Source organism: Notamacropus eugenii, chromosome 5 (genome assembly GCF_028372415.1).
Source record: "Notamacropus eugenii isolate mMacEug1 chromosome 5, mMacEug1.pri_v2, whole genome shotgun sequence".
In the NCBI taxonomy this organism is placed as follows: domain Eukaryota; kingdom Metazoa; phylum Chordata; class Mammalia; order Diprotodontia; family Macropodidae; genus Notamacropus; species Notamacropus eugenii.
This window is the reverse complement of record NC_092876.1, coordinates 93452404-93469351: the sequence shown is the minus strand read 5'-3', so window position 1 is coordinate 93469351 and position 16948 is coordinate 93452404. Positions and strand designations below refer to the sequence as shown.

General features: G+C 35.4%; 1 protein-coding gene across 1 annotated transcript; it reads left to right on the top strand.

Moving 5' to 3' along the window:
- Positions 1 to 9787: 9787 nt before the first annotated feature.
- On the top strand, positions 9788 to 10749 carry LOC140508802 (olfactory receptor OR51C1-like). Its single transcript, XM_072616675.1, is given in 2 exon segments — positions 9788 to 10571; positions 10574 to 10749. Coding segments are annotated over 2 exon segments (960 nt in total).
- Positions 10750 to 16948: the final 6199 nt, after the last annotated feature.

The window sequence follows — 16948 nt, the reverse complement described above, 5'->3', positions numbered from 1 at the left end:
GCGTACAGATAGCTCTGTTCAGTATGTTTTTATAGGATTTATACCCAAGTGTTGCTTTTCTCCCCTCCTTCTCTGAGGCAGTGAGTCCACCACACATATGCCCTGCTTTGTGATAAAATTTTTAAATTAAAAATTAGTTTATTTTAATGTATTAATAATACTTCTAATGTGCTGCAAAAAATTGCTCAAAGATAAACAATTTTGGCAAAGGTGCAGGTTACAAGATAAACCCACACAAATCTTCTGCATTGCTATATATTAGTAACAAAGCCCAACAGTAAGAGATAGAAAGAGAAATTCCATTTAAAGCTAGGCTAGACACTATAAAATATTTGGGAGTCTATCTGCCAAAACAAATCCAAGGACTACATGAACACAATTACAAGATGCTTTTCACACAAATAAAGTCAGATCTACGTATGTGGAACAACATCAGGTGCTCGTGGGTAAGCTGAGTCAATATAATAAAAAGGACAATTCTACCTAAATTGATTTGCTTGTTTAGTGCTATACCAATTAAACTATCAGATAATTATTTTCTAGAGCTGGAAAAAAAATAATGTCAAAATTCATCTGGAAAAACAAAAGGTTCAAAATGTCAAGGAAACTAATGAAAAGAAATGCTACAGAAGGTGGCCTACCTCTACCAGATCCCAAATTGTATTATAAAACAGCAATTATCAGAACCACTTGGTACTGGCTAATAAACAGAAGGTAGACCAGTGAAATATGCAAGGTACTCAAGACATAGTGGTCCATGAATATAGTAATCTACTGTTTGATAAACCCAAAGACCCCTGCTTCTGGGATAAGAACTCACTGTTCAATAAAAATTGCTGGGAAAACTGGATAACAGTGTGATGGGAACTAGGCATAGACCAATGCCAGACACCATACACAAGAATAAAATCCAAATGGGTACATGATCTAGGTATAAAGACTGAAACTATAAACAAATTAATGGGGCAAGAAATGGTGTATTTATCAGATGTATGGAGAAGGGAAGAATTTCTGACTAAACAAGAGATAGAAATTATTATGAAGTACAAAATGGATAGTTTTGATTACATTAAACTGAAAAGTTTCTGCACAACCAAACTCAATGCAACCAAGATTAAGAGGCAAGCAGAAAACTGGGAAAGAATTTTTGCAAATAATGTCTGTGATACAGGCTTCATTTCTAAAATATATAGAGAACTGAGTCAAATGTACAAGAATACAAGTCATTCCCCAATTGATAAATGGTCAAAGGATATGAACAGGCAGTTTTCAGAGGAAGAAATTAAAGATTTCTATAGTCATATGAAAAAATGCTCTAAATCACTTTTGATTAGAGAAATGCCAATAAAAAGTACTCTGAAAAACCACATTACACCCTTCAGATTGGCTAACGTGACAGAACAGAAATACCATAAATGTTGGAGATGACGTGGGAGAGTTGAAACACTAATTCATTGTTGGTGGAACTGTGAGCTGATCCAACCATTCTGGAGAGCAATTTGAAACTATGCCCAAAGGGCTACAAAATGTGCAAACCTTTTGACCCAGCAATACCGCTTCTAGGACCGTATTCCCAAGAGATCATAAAAATGGGAAAGGGTTCCACATGTACAAAAATATTTATAGCAGCACTCTTTGTGGTGGCCAAAAACTGGAAATCAAACGGGTGACCATAATTGGGGAATGAATGAATAAATTATGGTATATGAAAGTAATGGAATACTATTGTGCTATAAGAAATGATGAGCAGAAAACTTCAGAGAGGCCTGGAAAGACTTATATGATCTGATGCTGAGAGAAAGGAGCTAAACAAGGAGAACTTTGTACACAGCAACAACCACAGAGTGAGTGGATTTTCTCTCGTAGACTTAGAACTTCATTGCAATGCAAGGACCTAAAAAATTCCCAATGATCTTTTAAGGTAAAATGCCTTCCACATCCAGAGAAAGAACTATGGAATTCAATTGCAAAATATAGCAGATCATTCTATTTTGTATTATATTCGGTTTGTTATATGATTTCTCCCATTCATTTTAATTCTTCTATGCAACATGACTATGGTGAAAAACGTATATGATAGGAATCTATGTAGAATCTATGTAAAATTGCATGCTGTCTTGGGAAGGGAGGGAGGAGTTAGGGGGGAAGGAGGAAGAAGGAGGGGAAAAAAATCTAAGTTATGTGGTAGTGATTGTAGAACACTGAAAATAAAATAAAAATAAAATGGCTCAAAGTCTGTTTTTCTTAAGATGACATTTTTCCTTAATTAGAGATGGTTATGGAAACTATTCAAATTGACCTCTATCTTGCAAAACAATCCTCTTATTTTTTACTTCATTAATGTAATTTAATTTGTCACTTTTAAGATGAAACCTTACTTGGGTTGTAAACTAGACAATGAGGAAAACACTTGAGGCTTCTATTGTACGTGCTCTTTGTTACCGAGTAACTTGAATACTGTTTAATATGTTGTAAGACATTTGTAGAGTTTATGTGAAGCTGTTTAAAATAGTCATGTACAAATGTGAATAGTCACTTATCCATAATATGGATAAATTTTGTTTTGTCTGAAATCGTAAACATGTATAACAGGTGAGGGACAATGTTTGTCTAGTTTTGTTTTTGCTTGCGCAGATTGTACTACTGAAAACTTTTGAGATTGTATAAACCTGTCCAGAAAGCAATTTTGTAGATGTCAAGTAAACGTTATTGTACTAACAAAAAAAAAGGAAAGAAAAAAGTGAGTAAAGTAAGCTAAAATCTTATGTAGTTAAGGACAAATGCTTAAAGTCTATTAAATAACCTGGGTTTACCCTGAGAACCCTTCACAATTCTCAGAATCATACTTCCATGAGGAATTCAGAAGCTATAACTTCTTTTTATCAATGAGTCATTTGCATGGCAGCATTTTTTTTTAAAAAGTGCTTGAAAGTAATATAATCAAAAATTTTTAAAAAAGAAAATAGTATATACAATTTATTATAATTTTAATTCAGTGTTAAGCATTAGAATATTAGTTCCTTCAAGAGAGGAATCTTCCTTTTTTGCATATCTTTCTATTTTCAGTGATCAGCACAGTGCTAGGTACATAAGTACTTCATGAATTCTTGTTGATTGCCTGGCTGACTAGAGATACAGCAGTAGAAGACCTGAAATCTCCCCACTCAAAAAATAGAGCAATCTAAAAACAGAGTGGATCGACTCAGTGAGTAGTGTGCTTCCCCTCAGGAGGAAGACTTCAAAAACTAATCTAATATATTCAGAATTGGAAAAGACCTCATCTGCTGTTCCCATCCAACCCATGGATAGAAAAAGAATTCCTTCTAGCACTTGAGGGGCTGATGGCTGTCCAGCCTCTATTCAAAGACTTGCAAGGATAAGGAGGCAGTCCTTTTTCAAGGTAGACCATTTCACTTTCATACAACTCTTTGAAAGATTTCACCTCTTATCCTGAACACTCCAGTCTAAATTTGACTCTTTGTTACTTGCACCAATTGCCTTTATTTCTTCACTTGGAGTCAATATCCATTAAGTCTAATCTCCCTGCATTTTTCCTTAAAATATGAGAAGACAATTAACAAGCCAACCAAAGGCTGTTTCCAGAAAAACATATAAAATTACTCCAACAGATCCCCATGTATCATTGCCTCCAGGCAATCCTTCACCATACAGATTGACCTTCTCTCAACACAGTTTAGCTTACTGGAGTCCCTAATGTTGAAGCCTACCACTGAACACTTTTTTTTTTTTTCTTGTCAAAGGGGATTCTAGTCTAGGTATTGGTTGAACTATGGGCTCTCTCCCACTCTGGGGTTCTATCATTGTGTGAATTTCAACCCTTGTAGACAGAGAATATCTTCCTCAGCTAAGTATATCTGAAGTTCTCATACCTCACCTCTGATCCCCAGGAGAGAAACAAATTTTAGGGGCAGACATTTAAATCCTTTAAAAGATTACTTCCTTTTCAGGATTATAAGGGCTCACCAGAATATATGAGAAGTACTGAGTTTAATCATATTCACAGAGCCCTCTGGGATGGATGTATCTGCTTTGTACCTAGAATTCCAAAGGGTATCTACTTTTAAACTTTATATCTCCTGATGCCTGCACCATTTTATTGACTTCTTTTTTCCTCTGGTCTTTCCTACCTCATCATGATTTCAGATGGGTTTTAGACTAGATGATCACTGAGGTCTCTTCCAGCTCTGAAACTCTTTGATTCTGCAGGGAATTCTTTTCTCTGTTCAATATGACAGTCTATGCTGAGCTCTGCTCCCATAGCTGAATTCTCCAATTTCAATAAGCAACATGTCTCGTCTGGTTCTAGGTTCCTTTAGAATTAATGTTTCTCCTCTGTCTTCCATCCCTCTTTTATGCCAGATACTCATTTTCATATGATCACTAATCCTTCCAACACTGAGTCAACATTTCTGTTATCATAACAACATTTCACTTACCCAGAGGTTAGATCTTAAATGTTTCAATTCTCCACAACATTTCCAGAAATCAGAAATGAAGGAACAAAGTCTTCTGGACTGTTAAAGGAAATGTACAAAGTTTCCCACATTAAAGCTTTCACATTTCACTCATAAGAAAGAACTCTTGCTCAGAGACTGTTTCTTGCTACTTTGCATAATTTAATGAGCTTGGTTATTTGGCAAAAGTCTTATTTATCTTGATCATGTTGTTTGGACATTTAGAAACCCTTGTGTTGCTTTACCTTCCTTCGTCAATTAGAAAGCAGCACCACATGGTCTAATCATTCTTTTTGTCCAATTTATTAATTCATTTATTTTTAGTTTTCGACAATCACTTCCATAACTTTTAAATTTTCTCCCTCTCCCTCATCCTCCCTCCTCAAAAAAAGCATGCAATGTGATACAGACTCTACACATATATTACTATTAAACACATTTTCGCATTAGTCATGTTGCATAGAAGAATTACAATGAGTAGGAAAAACCATGAGAAAGAAAAACAAAACAAAAAAGAAAATAGTCTGCTTTGCTCTTCATTTCAAGTCCCTAGTTCTTCCTCTGGAGGTGGATGACATTTTTCATCATAAGTCCTTTGGAATTGTTTTAGGTCTTTGCATTGCTGAGAAGGGCTAAGTCTATCAAAATCAATCCTCAGTCACTGTGGCTGTTTCTGTGTATAGTGTTCTCCTGGTTCTGCTCACTTTGCTCAGCATCACTTCATATAACTCCTTGAAAATTTTCCTGAAGTTCACTTGTTCATCATTTCTTATAGCACAGTAGTATTCCATTACATTCATGTACCACAACCTGTTCAGCCATTACCCAATTGATGGATATACCCTCAATTTCCAGTTCTAGGCCACCAAAAAAATAGTTGCTATTAATATTTTTGGACATGGGGGTCCTTTCCCCATTTTTATGATCTCTTTGGTACATAGCCCTGAAAACCATGTTACTGGGTCAAAGGGTATGAACATTTTTATAACCCTTCAGCCGTAGTTCCAAATTGCTCTCCAGAATGATTGGATCAACTCACAGCTCCACCAACAATGAATTAGTGTTCCAACTCTCCCATTTGTCATCTTCCTGTTTTATCATATTAGCCGATCTGATATGTGTGATGTGTTAGCTCAGGGTAGTTTTGATTTCATCTCTCTAATCGGTAGTGATTGAGAGCATGTTTTAATATAACTATAGATAGCTTTAATTTCTTCCTCTGAAAACTTCCTTTTCATATCCTTTGACCATTTATCAATTGGAAAATGACTTGTATTCTTGCAAATATGTATTTTAGAAATGAGACATTTGTCAGAGACACTAGTTATAAAAAAATTCTTTCTCAATTTTCTGCTTCCTTTCTAATCTTGCTTGCATTGACTTTGTATAAAAACATTTCAATTTAGTGTAATCAAAATTATCCATTTTGCATTTCATAATGTTCTCTATCTCTGTTTGGTCATAAATTCCTCCATTCTCCATAAATCTGATAAACTATAAACAGATAAACTATTCCTTGATCCCCTAATTTTTGTAAAACAGTGAGTTCTTATCCCAGATATGCTGGTCTTTGAGTTTATCAAACGGTAGATTGCTATAATCATTGATTACTGTGCTTTGTCTACATATTCTATTCTACTGATCTACCCCTTTTTCTTAGCCAGTACCAAGTAGTTTTGATGATTGCTGCTTTATAACACAATGTAATATTTAGTGTGACTAGGTCACTTTCCCCAGAATTTCTTTTCATTAATTCCCTTGATATCCTGGATCTTTTGGTTTTCCAGGTGAATTTTGATACTATTTTTTCTAGCTCTATGAAATATTTTTGGTAGTTTGATTGGTATTAAGTAAATTAATTTAGGTAGAATTGTCACTTTTATAGCTTGTCTTACCCACAAGCAGCTGATTTTTTTTTCCAGTTGTTTAGATCTGACTTTATTTGTGTGAAAAGTGTTTTGTAATTGTTTTCATATAGTCCTGAGTTTGTTTTGGCAGGGAAAGTCCCAAATATTTTATAACATCTACAGTAACTTTAAATGGAATTTTTCTTTCTAGTTCTCATCATTCTTAAGGGCTTTGTTCATTGATATATCTTTAAGATCTTTTCCCTAGGACACATTGATGAAAACATCCTGACACAAGGGATATGCTGACAAGGGATAGTCAGAGATGATTAGGAAGGTTGCTCTCCATAAAGTGTCATCTAGGAAACAAACTCAGATTTTCTTCCTGCTACCCAATGACCTGATACCTCAATTTCTCTCCCCAGAGATTCCTTTGACAATGACTTTAGTGTACACAGGTGAGAGTGCCATTGCCTCAGGATAAAAGTTCCTCACATTGAGTCATTTTCAATTCTTCTCTGCTGTGAGGCTTTGTGAATACAAGGAAGCTTTTTTTTTTTTTTTTTTTTTTTTATGAAGAAGCCTGATAAGTGCTATGGTTACCTCCACAGGCAAGGCAGAGTGAGACATAAACTTAAGTATATAGATAGTCTATAGAGAGGGAAGAGAGATGCCTTTCCCATATTCTGTGGTTAGCTGCTAGAAAAACAAGGAGGTATCTGAGGAAAAAATCTGATTCATAGAATATGTGCTGTAATAGTAGAACACTTTTCACCTTCTCTGAGTAACACAGATGAGTCACCACAGGAACCAACTTGGTATAGTCCCTATAGCATATATGGACTCAGTAAATACTCTTTGTTTATCCTAATTTTATGGTTATTCCCTCTCAGAAAGACCAGAAGAATTTTTTTTTCTATTTCCAATGAACTTTCTTTCCAATAACTCTTTGAGGTAGGTGGTTTAATTGTGATTATATATTTTTATAGAGAATTTTCACAAAATTGAAACTGTGAGGTTTAATGTTACCTGCCCCAAATCCCACAGTATTATAGAGGTGGTTGAAGAATCTGTCTGTATTGAAAGTTGGTGCCTTCTACAATGACACACTGTTTTGTTTTCTTTCTTTTTTTATGGGAAGAGGGTTGCTTCCTTGTAACATCTCTCAGTGCTTAGCACAGCAATTGGGACATAGTAAGCATTTAATAAATGTTTCTGAATATATGGATTGTCTATAAGAAATCCAATAAGATTCATCTCTATTACCTGATCTGATGGAGAGATCGCTGTCTTCAGTCACAGTAATGTTGGAATGGCCTCTGATGGAATCCTTCAAAATCATTGTGAGATCAAGCAATGTGTGCTTTGACTCCATTTATTCAGGCTATCTATCAAAAGGGAGAGCAGGAAATCCCTTTACATAACTCAGTTTAATCTGATACTCTGGCCTCTGGTGAGTACTTAACCTCTGTAAGCTTAGACTCTTCAGCAAGATGAAGGACTTGAACTTCATTTGATGAGATGATATTATGCCACCTTCTAGATCTACCAATATCTGCTTCTAAAATATATTATTTTTTCCTTCCTTCTGCATTTCCTCTGTCCCTTCTTCCTTGTCTTCCTTCCTCCTTGCCTTCCTTCCTTCCTTCCTCCTTTGTTTCTTTCATTCTTTCTTTCTTTCTAGAGGTGACACTCACAGGGCCAAAGGGAAGATACTAAGCAGAATATTTAGTTTTTTTAGATAAATCTAAAGCTTTATTCCTGTAATAGGTTGTGGTATACATGTGTAGGTCTTATTTCCTTTATATTACTTCATCTCCTTAATACTATTTTTTATAATTCATATTTGCTTTTTCTTAACTTTATTTCTTTTTACATTCTCTTGGTTGTGCTTTCAGTTGTAATTTCTCATGATTTTCAAGGCACCATCTTCTATGAGAACCCCCATATGCTTTCTGCCTTTTTATTTTTTGCTTTTGGACTATTGTGATTTTGGAAGAAAGACAACAAAACTAATTAAATTTTATATACAATAAGAGTGAATCAGCTTTGAGCAAGTGCCTGTTTTGGTCTCTATTATTAAAGTTTAAGGGCCACAGAACAGTGGTTATTTGTTTGTTTTTTACATTGATTTTGTGACTTTTTAATGTTTTTTTCCCATTTTCTTTTGTTTGGCTATGTTGTGATGACTTGAAATTCTAAGATGTGACATCTGAATAAGATGTGACATCTGAATAATAAAATAGATGTAGAATCTAAATGTTGAAAGATAATACAGAAATGTTTTTATTAAAATTCCTGTCCAGAATTAAAATATATTATTATAATTATTATTAATTTCATTATTTTCCTGAAATATCAGCTACTGAGCTAAAACATTAAGCCTCAATGACTGAGTCCTAAAGTTCCTGATGTACACATCATTGTTAGAGGCTTCTTTATTTCTAACTGAAAATAATTTAATTATTCTGTCCTTTCTTCAGTCCTAATTTTCTTTTCTACATTCATATATCAGATTTTTTTCTTCTTTTATATGATAAATTTTCAAATATATGAAAACTAATTTTATGACTCTTCAGTTTTCTCCTTCCCAGACTATATGACTCTAGGTTACACAAACATTCATTATAAATCATGATTTCTTAACCTCATGCCATCCTGGCTTCTCTCCTGTGGAAGCTGTCTAATTTGATTACATCCCTCTTAAAGTGTTTCCCAAAGCCAGACACAATACAAATTCACTGTGGGATTGTCATTTAACCTAACAGTGTCCAAAACAACTCAGGTATATGACTATGTTAACAGTTACTAATCTGTAGTAATAAGATGAGTTTCTACATTTGGAATGGTCTATAATGAAATCGTAAGTTCAGATTAAAAAGGACAGAAATCCTTACACATGTTTTGTATTGTACAGTAATAACAATTTTTAGGGAACCATCATACCAAGAAATGTAAAATGTAATGATAAGATAGAAGCCCTCCTTGGTACTCTCTGCTGCTGCTTCTGATATTTCCATCTGGAGTCATGCAGAATAAATCTTTCTCCTTGTTGAAATGGCAGATGTTAAAGTATTTGAAGAGGATTAGCTCACAAGATTTTACTTACCATCTTGAAATTTCCTTAGTTTTCTTAAATCACCTCCATTTGAGTGTAATCTTCACAATATTCAACTCAATATTTCACTTTATGGATCTTTCTTCATGATCATCACAACTGTCACCATGATAGCTGCATCTGATTTGGGCACAGCTAGTATATTGGTGGATATTATTAAGTTGCCTTCTATTTCTTTTCTTTGACAATTGCATTGGAGTATAAAGTGAAATTCATCTACAAGAAGAAGGCAGAAAGTGATGGCTTAGTATTATCCTTTGTGTGATCATCAGGGATTTGCTATCAGTATCCGTATATTCCTATCATTGTCTTTACTATTACAGGTTAGGAGCTTTTCCATTTGAAGCATGCCTCCTGAACTCATCATGTCAGTTTTGCCAAATACCACAATAGTATCCCTGACATTTTTGCTCACAGGCATCCCTGGTCTGGAAGCTGCCCACACTTGGGTCTCTGTTCCCTTTTGCTTCCTCTATGCCATTGCCATCTCTGGGAATAGCATGATCCTATTCATCATCATCACCAATCAAAGCCTTCACGAGCCAATGTACTATTTGCTTTCCATGCTGTCAGCCACTGATATGTGCCTGTCCCTTTCCACTATGCCCACTACTCTAGGTGTTCTCTGTCTTAATATTCAAAAGATTGGTTGGGATGCTTGCATTAGCCAAATGTTTTTCATTCATTTTCTCACTGTCATGGAGTCCTCGGTCCTTTTGGCCATGGCTTTTGACCGCTACATTGCTATTTGTAACCCATTGAGGTATGTCACCATTCTCACTCCAACCAGGATCATCCAGATTGAACTGATGATAATGGGAAGAGGGACTCTTTTCATGATTCCCCTCCTCCTGCTCCTTAAGCGTCTGTCATTCTGTAGGGAAAATATACTTTCTCACTCCTATTGCTACCACCCTGATATGATCAAGTGTTCCTGCTCCGATATCAGGGTCAACAATATCTATGGACTTTTTGCACTCCTTTCTACATTTGGTTTGGATGCTCCTTTGATTGGCCTCTCCTATGTGATGATCATTCATTCTGTGCTCAACATTGCATCTCCAGAGGAAAGATACAAGGCTTTTAGCACCTGCATTTCCCATATCAGTGCTGTGGCCATCTTCTACATCCCCCCATTGGACTGTCTGCTGTTCATAGGTGGGGAAAGAAAGCACCCCCATTTGTTCACACCATGATGTCCGATGCCTTTCTCCTTCTGCCTCCTGTACTAAACCCAGTCATCTACAGTGTGAAAACCAAACAGATTCGTAGGGCCATCATGAAGGTTTTTCTGAAAAAAGTCTATTGAAGCTGAAACAAAACACCTGGAAGTGAGCTCATATCAGAAAAAGTGGAAGTGTCATGTATCTTGGGTGGAGACTAATGGCTTTATGCAAAATCATCATTTTAAATGTGTTCACTCCTTCTAATGCCCATAATTTGTCTTGATTTTCAGTTTGATGAGCAATGATATGGAATCATGGGATCTATGACTCCTTCTGTTCTCAAGAGTATTTTTTTGTGGAAAAGGGACAATGGTTAGCCAAAAAGGAAAGAAAATCAAATACTGATGTTACCAGTAGCTTAAATCTTTCAAATATTTGGTCAATTTTGTTCCAAAAAAGGAAGTGAGTGAATTTAGTGATAGATGATTCATTCAGAAAACATGAATTTAATAAACATTAGCTCAGAACCTGCTATCTGCAACAATAAAAATCAAATGTCTGGCATCCCCAAAGGAATGATTATGGATCTTATGAAATATGGCCTCAGCAGTCTACTAGAGTTTTCAACATGCCAGTGTAGCTAATTATGTTAAATAATTATAAGTGTCTCATACACCTGTATCGGTATGTACTCCAACATATACATGGGGGCCTGCTACCACAGGTCCTCAGATCTGCATTCATCAAAAGAAAGGTGACTTTTGAAGGGTTACTAATCACTTTAATCAAGCACATGTATCATTCCTTTCACCAAGCACATATATCATTCACCTAATTTAGAGGAGTCAGCATCTTAAACTTCAAAGAAAATGCAGAAAAATCAAAAGATCAGCAGATATGGCTTCCTCTTCCTGAACTCGACAGACAATTGGACACCAAGTGTCTGACCATAGTTACCAGAGAGGGAAACATGACATTTGGGTTTTCAAAGACAGGGTTGGGGGAGCTCCTTAGTGACTTCCCAGAGTCCTCATCTGGGAAAGCAAACACTTTCAGTCAATAAGCTCCAAGGTATTCAGCTGACATAACTTCCTCTGCCTGACCATAATTCAACAGACAGGTACAGCTGTTGGACCATAATTACCAAAGAGGGAAGCACAACATCTAGGTTCTCAAAGCTGGGGCACTCTTTAATGGCTTCCTAGAGTCCTCTTTTGGCACTCAAATCTTGTTACCAAAAATTAAGCCCCAAAGTAAAACCTCACTATTTATATACTTTTAGAGCAGGAGAGCATAACTCTTTAACCCACTGTCTCAATAGAAAAGAACATGTTACTTTGGACCGTCCTATAAAACAGCTCCCCTAATCAAGCCTCCCACAATGGGCGGACCCATCAATCCAGTGGGAAAGATCCTCCCCAATCACATTATTCAATCAGAGACCCTTTTAGTAAAACAAAAATAGCAAAAGATCCTAACTTGATTGCCATTACAACATCTGGTAGAATTGTGCTAAAACTGGAACTGAGCACTACGCTATACTGAAAAGCATTTTGTAAAGTGAAGTGAGCAGAAACATGAGAACAATGTACACAGTAAGAATATTATGACAATGTGAAAGATAGTAATTCTGAGTAATACAATGATCCACCATATTTCAAAAGTACACCTGATGAAAAATGAATCTCATTCTAAGACGACAAATGATGGATTTAGAATGCAGATCAAAACATTTTTTCTCTTTATTTTTCTGGTTTCTTTTTGTAATGTGATTTATGTGGGAAAAAAGCTTTGCATGACATCACACGTATAATAGGTATCCATCATATGTATAATGGGTGTCTTGCCTTCTCAGTGGATGTTGGGGGGTATGGAAAGAGGTCAACAATTTGAAACTGAAAATAAAAAACAAAGGAACTAATAAAAGAAAAGATGTTTATGCAATTACCTTTTTGAAGGGCCATATGTGTTAGAGCTGGGGAGAATGAAGATAAGTTTATGTAGAAGAAGAAATACCTGTTAAGAATTTGAATTGTTTCCACAATGACAGTAGGAAATAGAAGACTTTGATTCTTTGTAAGGACAGGACAGAAGAAAAAAGAAGATGGAAATTTCATGAACTGGATTGGGGAAAGTCACAAAACTTGCCCTTTAATGTCAGGAATAAGATAGTTCCAAATGCTCTGTTACTGATATATTTTTTCACTTCAAATGTCTGCATCTTGAAATCATTCACCATATAATGTGTCTCTGTATATACATTCTTTTGGGAGGGGAGATAAAGGGGAAGTTAGAGGGTACAATTGTAATAAAATCCTTGAGAGATTGAGTGAGAGCAAGAGTTTGTGAGGTCAAGGGTTAATTCAGTGAGAAAGATCCTTCTAGCTTTATTCTCTGCAATGGGGAGCACAGAATTGAACCTGGGACATGGATTAGAATATGTGAAATAGAAAACAACAACTAAATAACAACTCACATATCTGTAGAACTTATATCATAGCTACCCTGTGCAGTAGAAAGTATAAGTGTTTTTGTGCCCTCCTTCTGCTTCTTAAGCCCTGTCTTTCTGTGACAGAAATGGAGCTGTAGAGATTAAATAACATGGTCAAGCAGCTAGCAGATATTAGGGGCAGCATTCAATCTCATTTTGTCTTCTCAATTCACATCTAGGATTCTTCCCACTACACATGAATCATCTGATAGTAGGGCAGCTTCAGGTATGTTAGTTACACTGGGAGCTTTAGTGTTTCAGGATGTTGATCAGGGAAGGTGAGATTCCTTAGAGATTTTTTTTGTTTCAAGTTTTCTTTATTGTTCTATACAAATATAAGTCATTGCAAGATATAACTTGACCTCTGACCAACTCCAGATGCCAACACATATTTGCATGCATGTGCACTCACACACAGCCTTTTCTTGTAATAGAGTAAAGTAAATTAGACAAAATGGGTTAGCAAATCACTGATGCCTGCCAATATATGCAGCATTCCAAAATTATGCCCTCATCTTTCTTTTTAAAATTTTTCTTTATTTTAGTGAAATTAATAATCATAATAGAAACAAATATTTCAATATGTGAAGAACAAAATAAAATTACACATGGATATATGAACTTTATAACATAGAGTATATGGATGTATAACATATAAGACTATAATAACAAAATTGTATGTCTTCAAGTGTTCATAATGGAGATGAGATGACTTAGGTTTTGAAGGATATCTAGGATTTAGCCACTCAAATGTGATTCATTCAAAACTTTTCACAAGTAAGCCCAGTTGCTTTTCCAGATGCAGGGGCAGGGGATCAGGGAAGATATTGTGATGAGAGAAGACCACATGGTGAAAAGTTTGGGAAAATGTTTGATATGTTTGTTGGACATTCATCAGTCTGCCCTGCCTGGAGTAAGAAAAGGAAGGAATGGTTCAGGTTATAAAAGGCTTTGACTTCTAGGTAAAGGAAGTTAGAATTATTATGATAATCAATGAAGATCCAGGAACAGAGGGCCATTCACAGGCGAGAGAGAGACTGTCCTCAATGAGAAACAGATTTTCCCTTACAAGTTGGAATTGTATAGATCATTTTTCTCCGTATGTCACTGGAAATAGGAATTTGGAATACAAACTTACCTGGAGTCAGGATAAAACACAAACAATGTTTCTACACTTGGGAAGAGAGGTGAGACTTTTGAAATGTGGACAACAAAGAAAACTTTGAGAGGGAGCAAAGGATTGAAAAACATTAACCTACATGTCATATTATAGGAAAAAAATAGAATTGGGACCAAATGGAGATGAAAGTGATAAGAAAGTTTTATTACTCTGAAGTCTATGAGAGCTATGCATGGAGGCTTCCTTCTTAAATAATATCAAAACACCTTAGGCAGGCTTAAACAGAGGAACTGCTTAACAGAGGTTAAATGATAATAGACTACATTGTCCCAGGTAGCTGCATTAATCAGTAGTAGTTAGACCAAAGGTATGTTCATTTAAAATTTTCAAGTTTTGAATCCAACAATTCTATATTTTTTAAACAGTTTTTCATTTTCTTTATTTTATTTAGTTGCTAATAAGCTGGTTTCAGCAAACCCAGTTTCTATCTCCAGTGTACACCAAGGGGAAGAAAAAATGTATCAGTGCTAGCGCATCAGTATAGGGATTGGTGGGATTCCCATTATAGATTAGGCCTCTCATCCAATTTCTTCTTCTAATGAGGAAGCTCCCCAATCTTAATCTGGTAATGAAAAACTACCCAGGGAATTTTCCTTTCATATCTGCATCTGATTAGGAATGTTCCCCCCTATATTTGGCACTAAATACCTGTTCTAAATTAAGTCCATCTTTGACATATAAACCTACTTGTTAATGTGCACTTCCAATAAATATTTTGCCAATAAATATTTGTACCTTTTTCTCTTATGGGAATTACTCTGGCCTTATGTGACCAAATCTCCATATTTCTATGATGTCGTATTGTGCATGGGTATTTGTTTTTGCCTGTTTTCTGTAATAAAGTTTCTTCTTTCACTAGCTTCTTGAGTATGAATAATCTATAAATCCTTGATCTCACGTCTTTGTTCTTAACTTAGTCATGAAGCTAAATAGAGTGCACCCTTCTTTGCTATTTTTTTCAGCATTTACTAACTTCTATTATGTGAATGGTAGAATCAGACAAATAAGAAAGACATAATAATTTTGAAGTTTATGCACAAAATCTAAGAGTTGGAAAGGCTTTCTGTAGCCTCTTAGTCCAAAATATAACTGGAAATAATCCTCTATATAATCTGCCCAACCAGTAGATCGGTTTAGGCTTAAAGGGCTCTAGTGAAGAAGAATGGGAATACGCATTTTGAAGCATCCTTTATGTTCCAAGCAGTATGCTAAAAACTATATAACTATTTCCTCATTTGATCCACACAAAACTCTACAAGGTAAGTGTTTGACTATCCCCATTTACAGTTGAGAAAACTGAGGCAAACGGAAGTTAAGTGACTTGCCCAAGATCATACAAATAGTATCTGGAATTGGATTTGAATTCAGATCTTCGTGACTCCAGGCCTGATGTGTTATACACTGAGCCAATTGGTTGCTTCAGAAGTTACCCTTAAGTTGGAGGAAGCAAGATTCCCAAATTAGTCATGTTGCAAAAGAAAATGAAGACCAAAACAAAACAAAACAAGAATAATAAAATACCAAACGTATGCTTCAGTCTAAATTTAGATTTCACTTCTTTCTGGAAGTAGATAGATTTTTTCGTCCTAAGTCCTTCAGAACTGTTTTAGATGATTGCATTGCTGAGAACAGCTAAGTCATTCGTAGTTGATTATTATACATATTGCCTTCGCTGTGTACAATGTTCTCCTGGTTCTGTTCACTTCACTTCGCAGGAGCTCAGTAAATTTTCTCAGGTTTCTCTGAAAACATCCTGCTTGTCATTTAATATAGCACAATAGTACTCCTTCACAATCATATAGAATTTATTCAGTCCTTCCCCAATTGATCGGAATCCCCTCAATTTCCAATTCTCTGCCACCACAAAAAGCTGTTATAAATATTTTATACATGTAGTTCATTTCCTTTCTTTTTACCTCCTTGTTGTATGACATAATAAAAGTATTGATGGATCAAAGAGTTTGACAACCCTTTGCTGCTCTCCAGATATATTGAATCATTTCAGAACCCCACCAATAGTATATTAGTGTTCCAGTTTTGCCATGGCCCTTCCAACATTTGTCATATTCCTTTTCTGTCATATTAGCCTATCTAATAATTGTGGGGTAGTACCTATTTTAATTTTCATTTATCAGTGAGTTAGACCATTTTTTCCTATAATTAGAGATACATTTGTTTCTTCTTCAGAAAACTGGCTGGTCACATCCATTGACTGTCAGTTGGGGGATGACTCATATTGTGATGAATTTGACTCAGTTCTCTATATATTTGAGAAATGAAGTTTTTATCAGAGAAACTTCCTATAAATTCACCCCCACCCCCACCCAGTTTGTAGATTCCCTTTTTATCTTAGTTGCATTGGTTTTGTTTGTGTGAAACTTATTAATTTGATATAATAGAAATTATCCATTTTATGTCCTATAATATCCTCTGTCTCTTGTTTGGTCATAAATTCCCCCCTTATCTACAACTGACAGGCAAAATATTTTGTGCTCCCTTAATTTGCTCATGATATTCCATTTTGTGTTTAAATAATGCATCTATTTTGACCTTATCAATACATGATGTGAAATGTTGGTTTATACAATTGAGGATAATTTGTTGTTGAGACCCAGATATTACTTTGGATCCTACTTCAGGGAAGCAGGATAAATGACAATTAAGAAATATT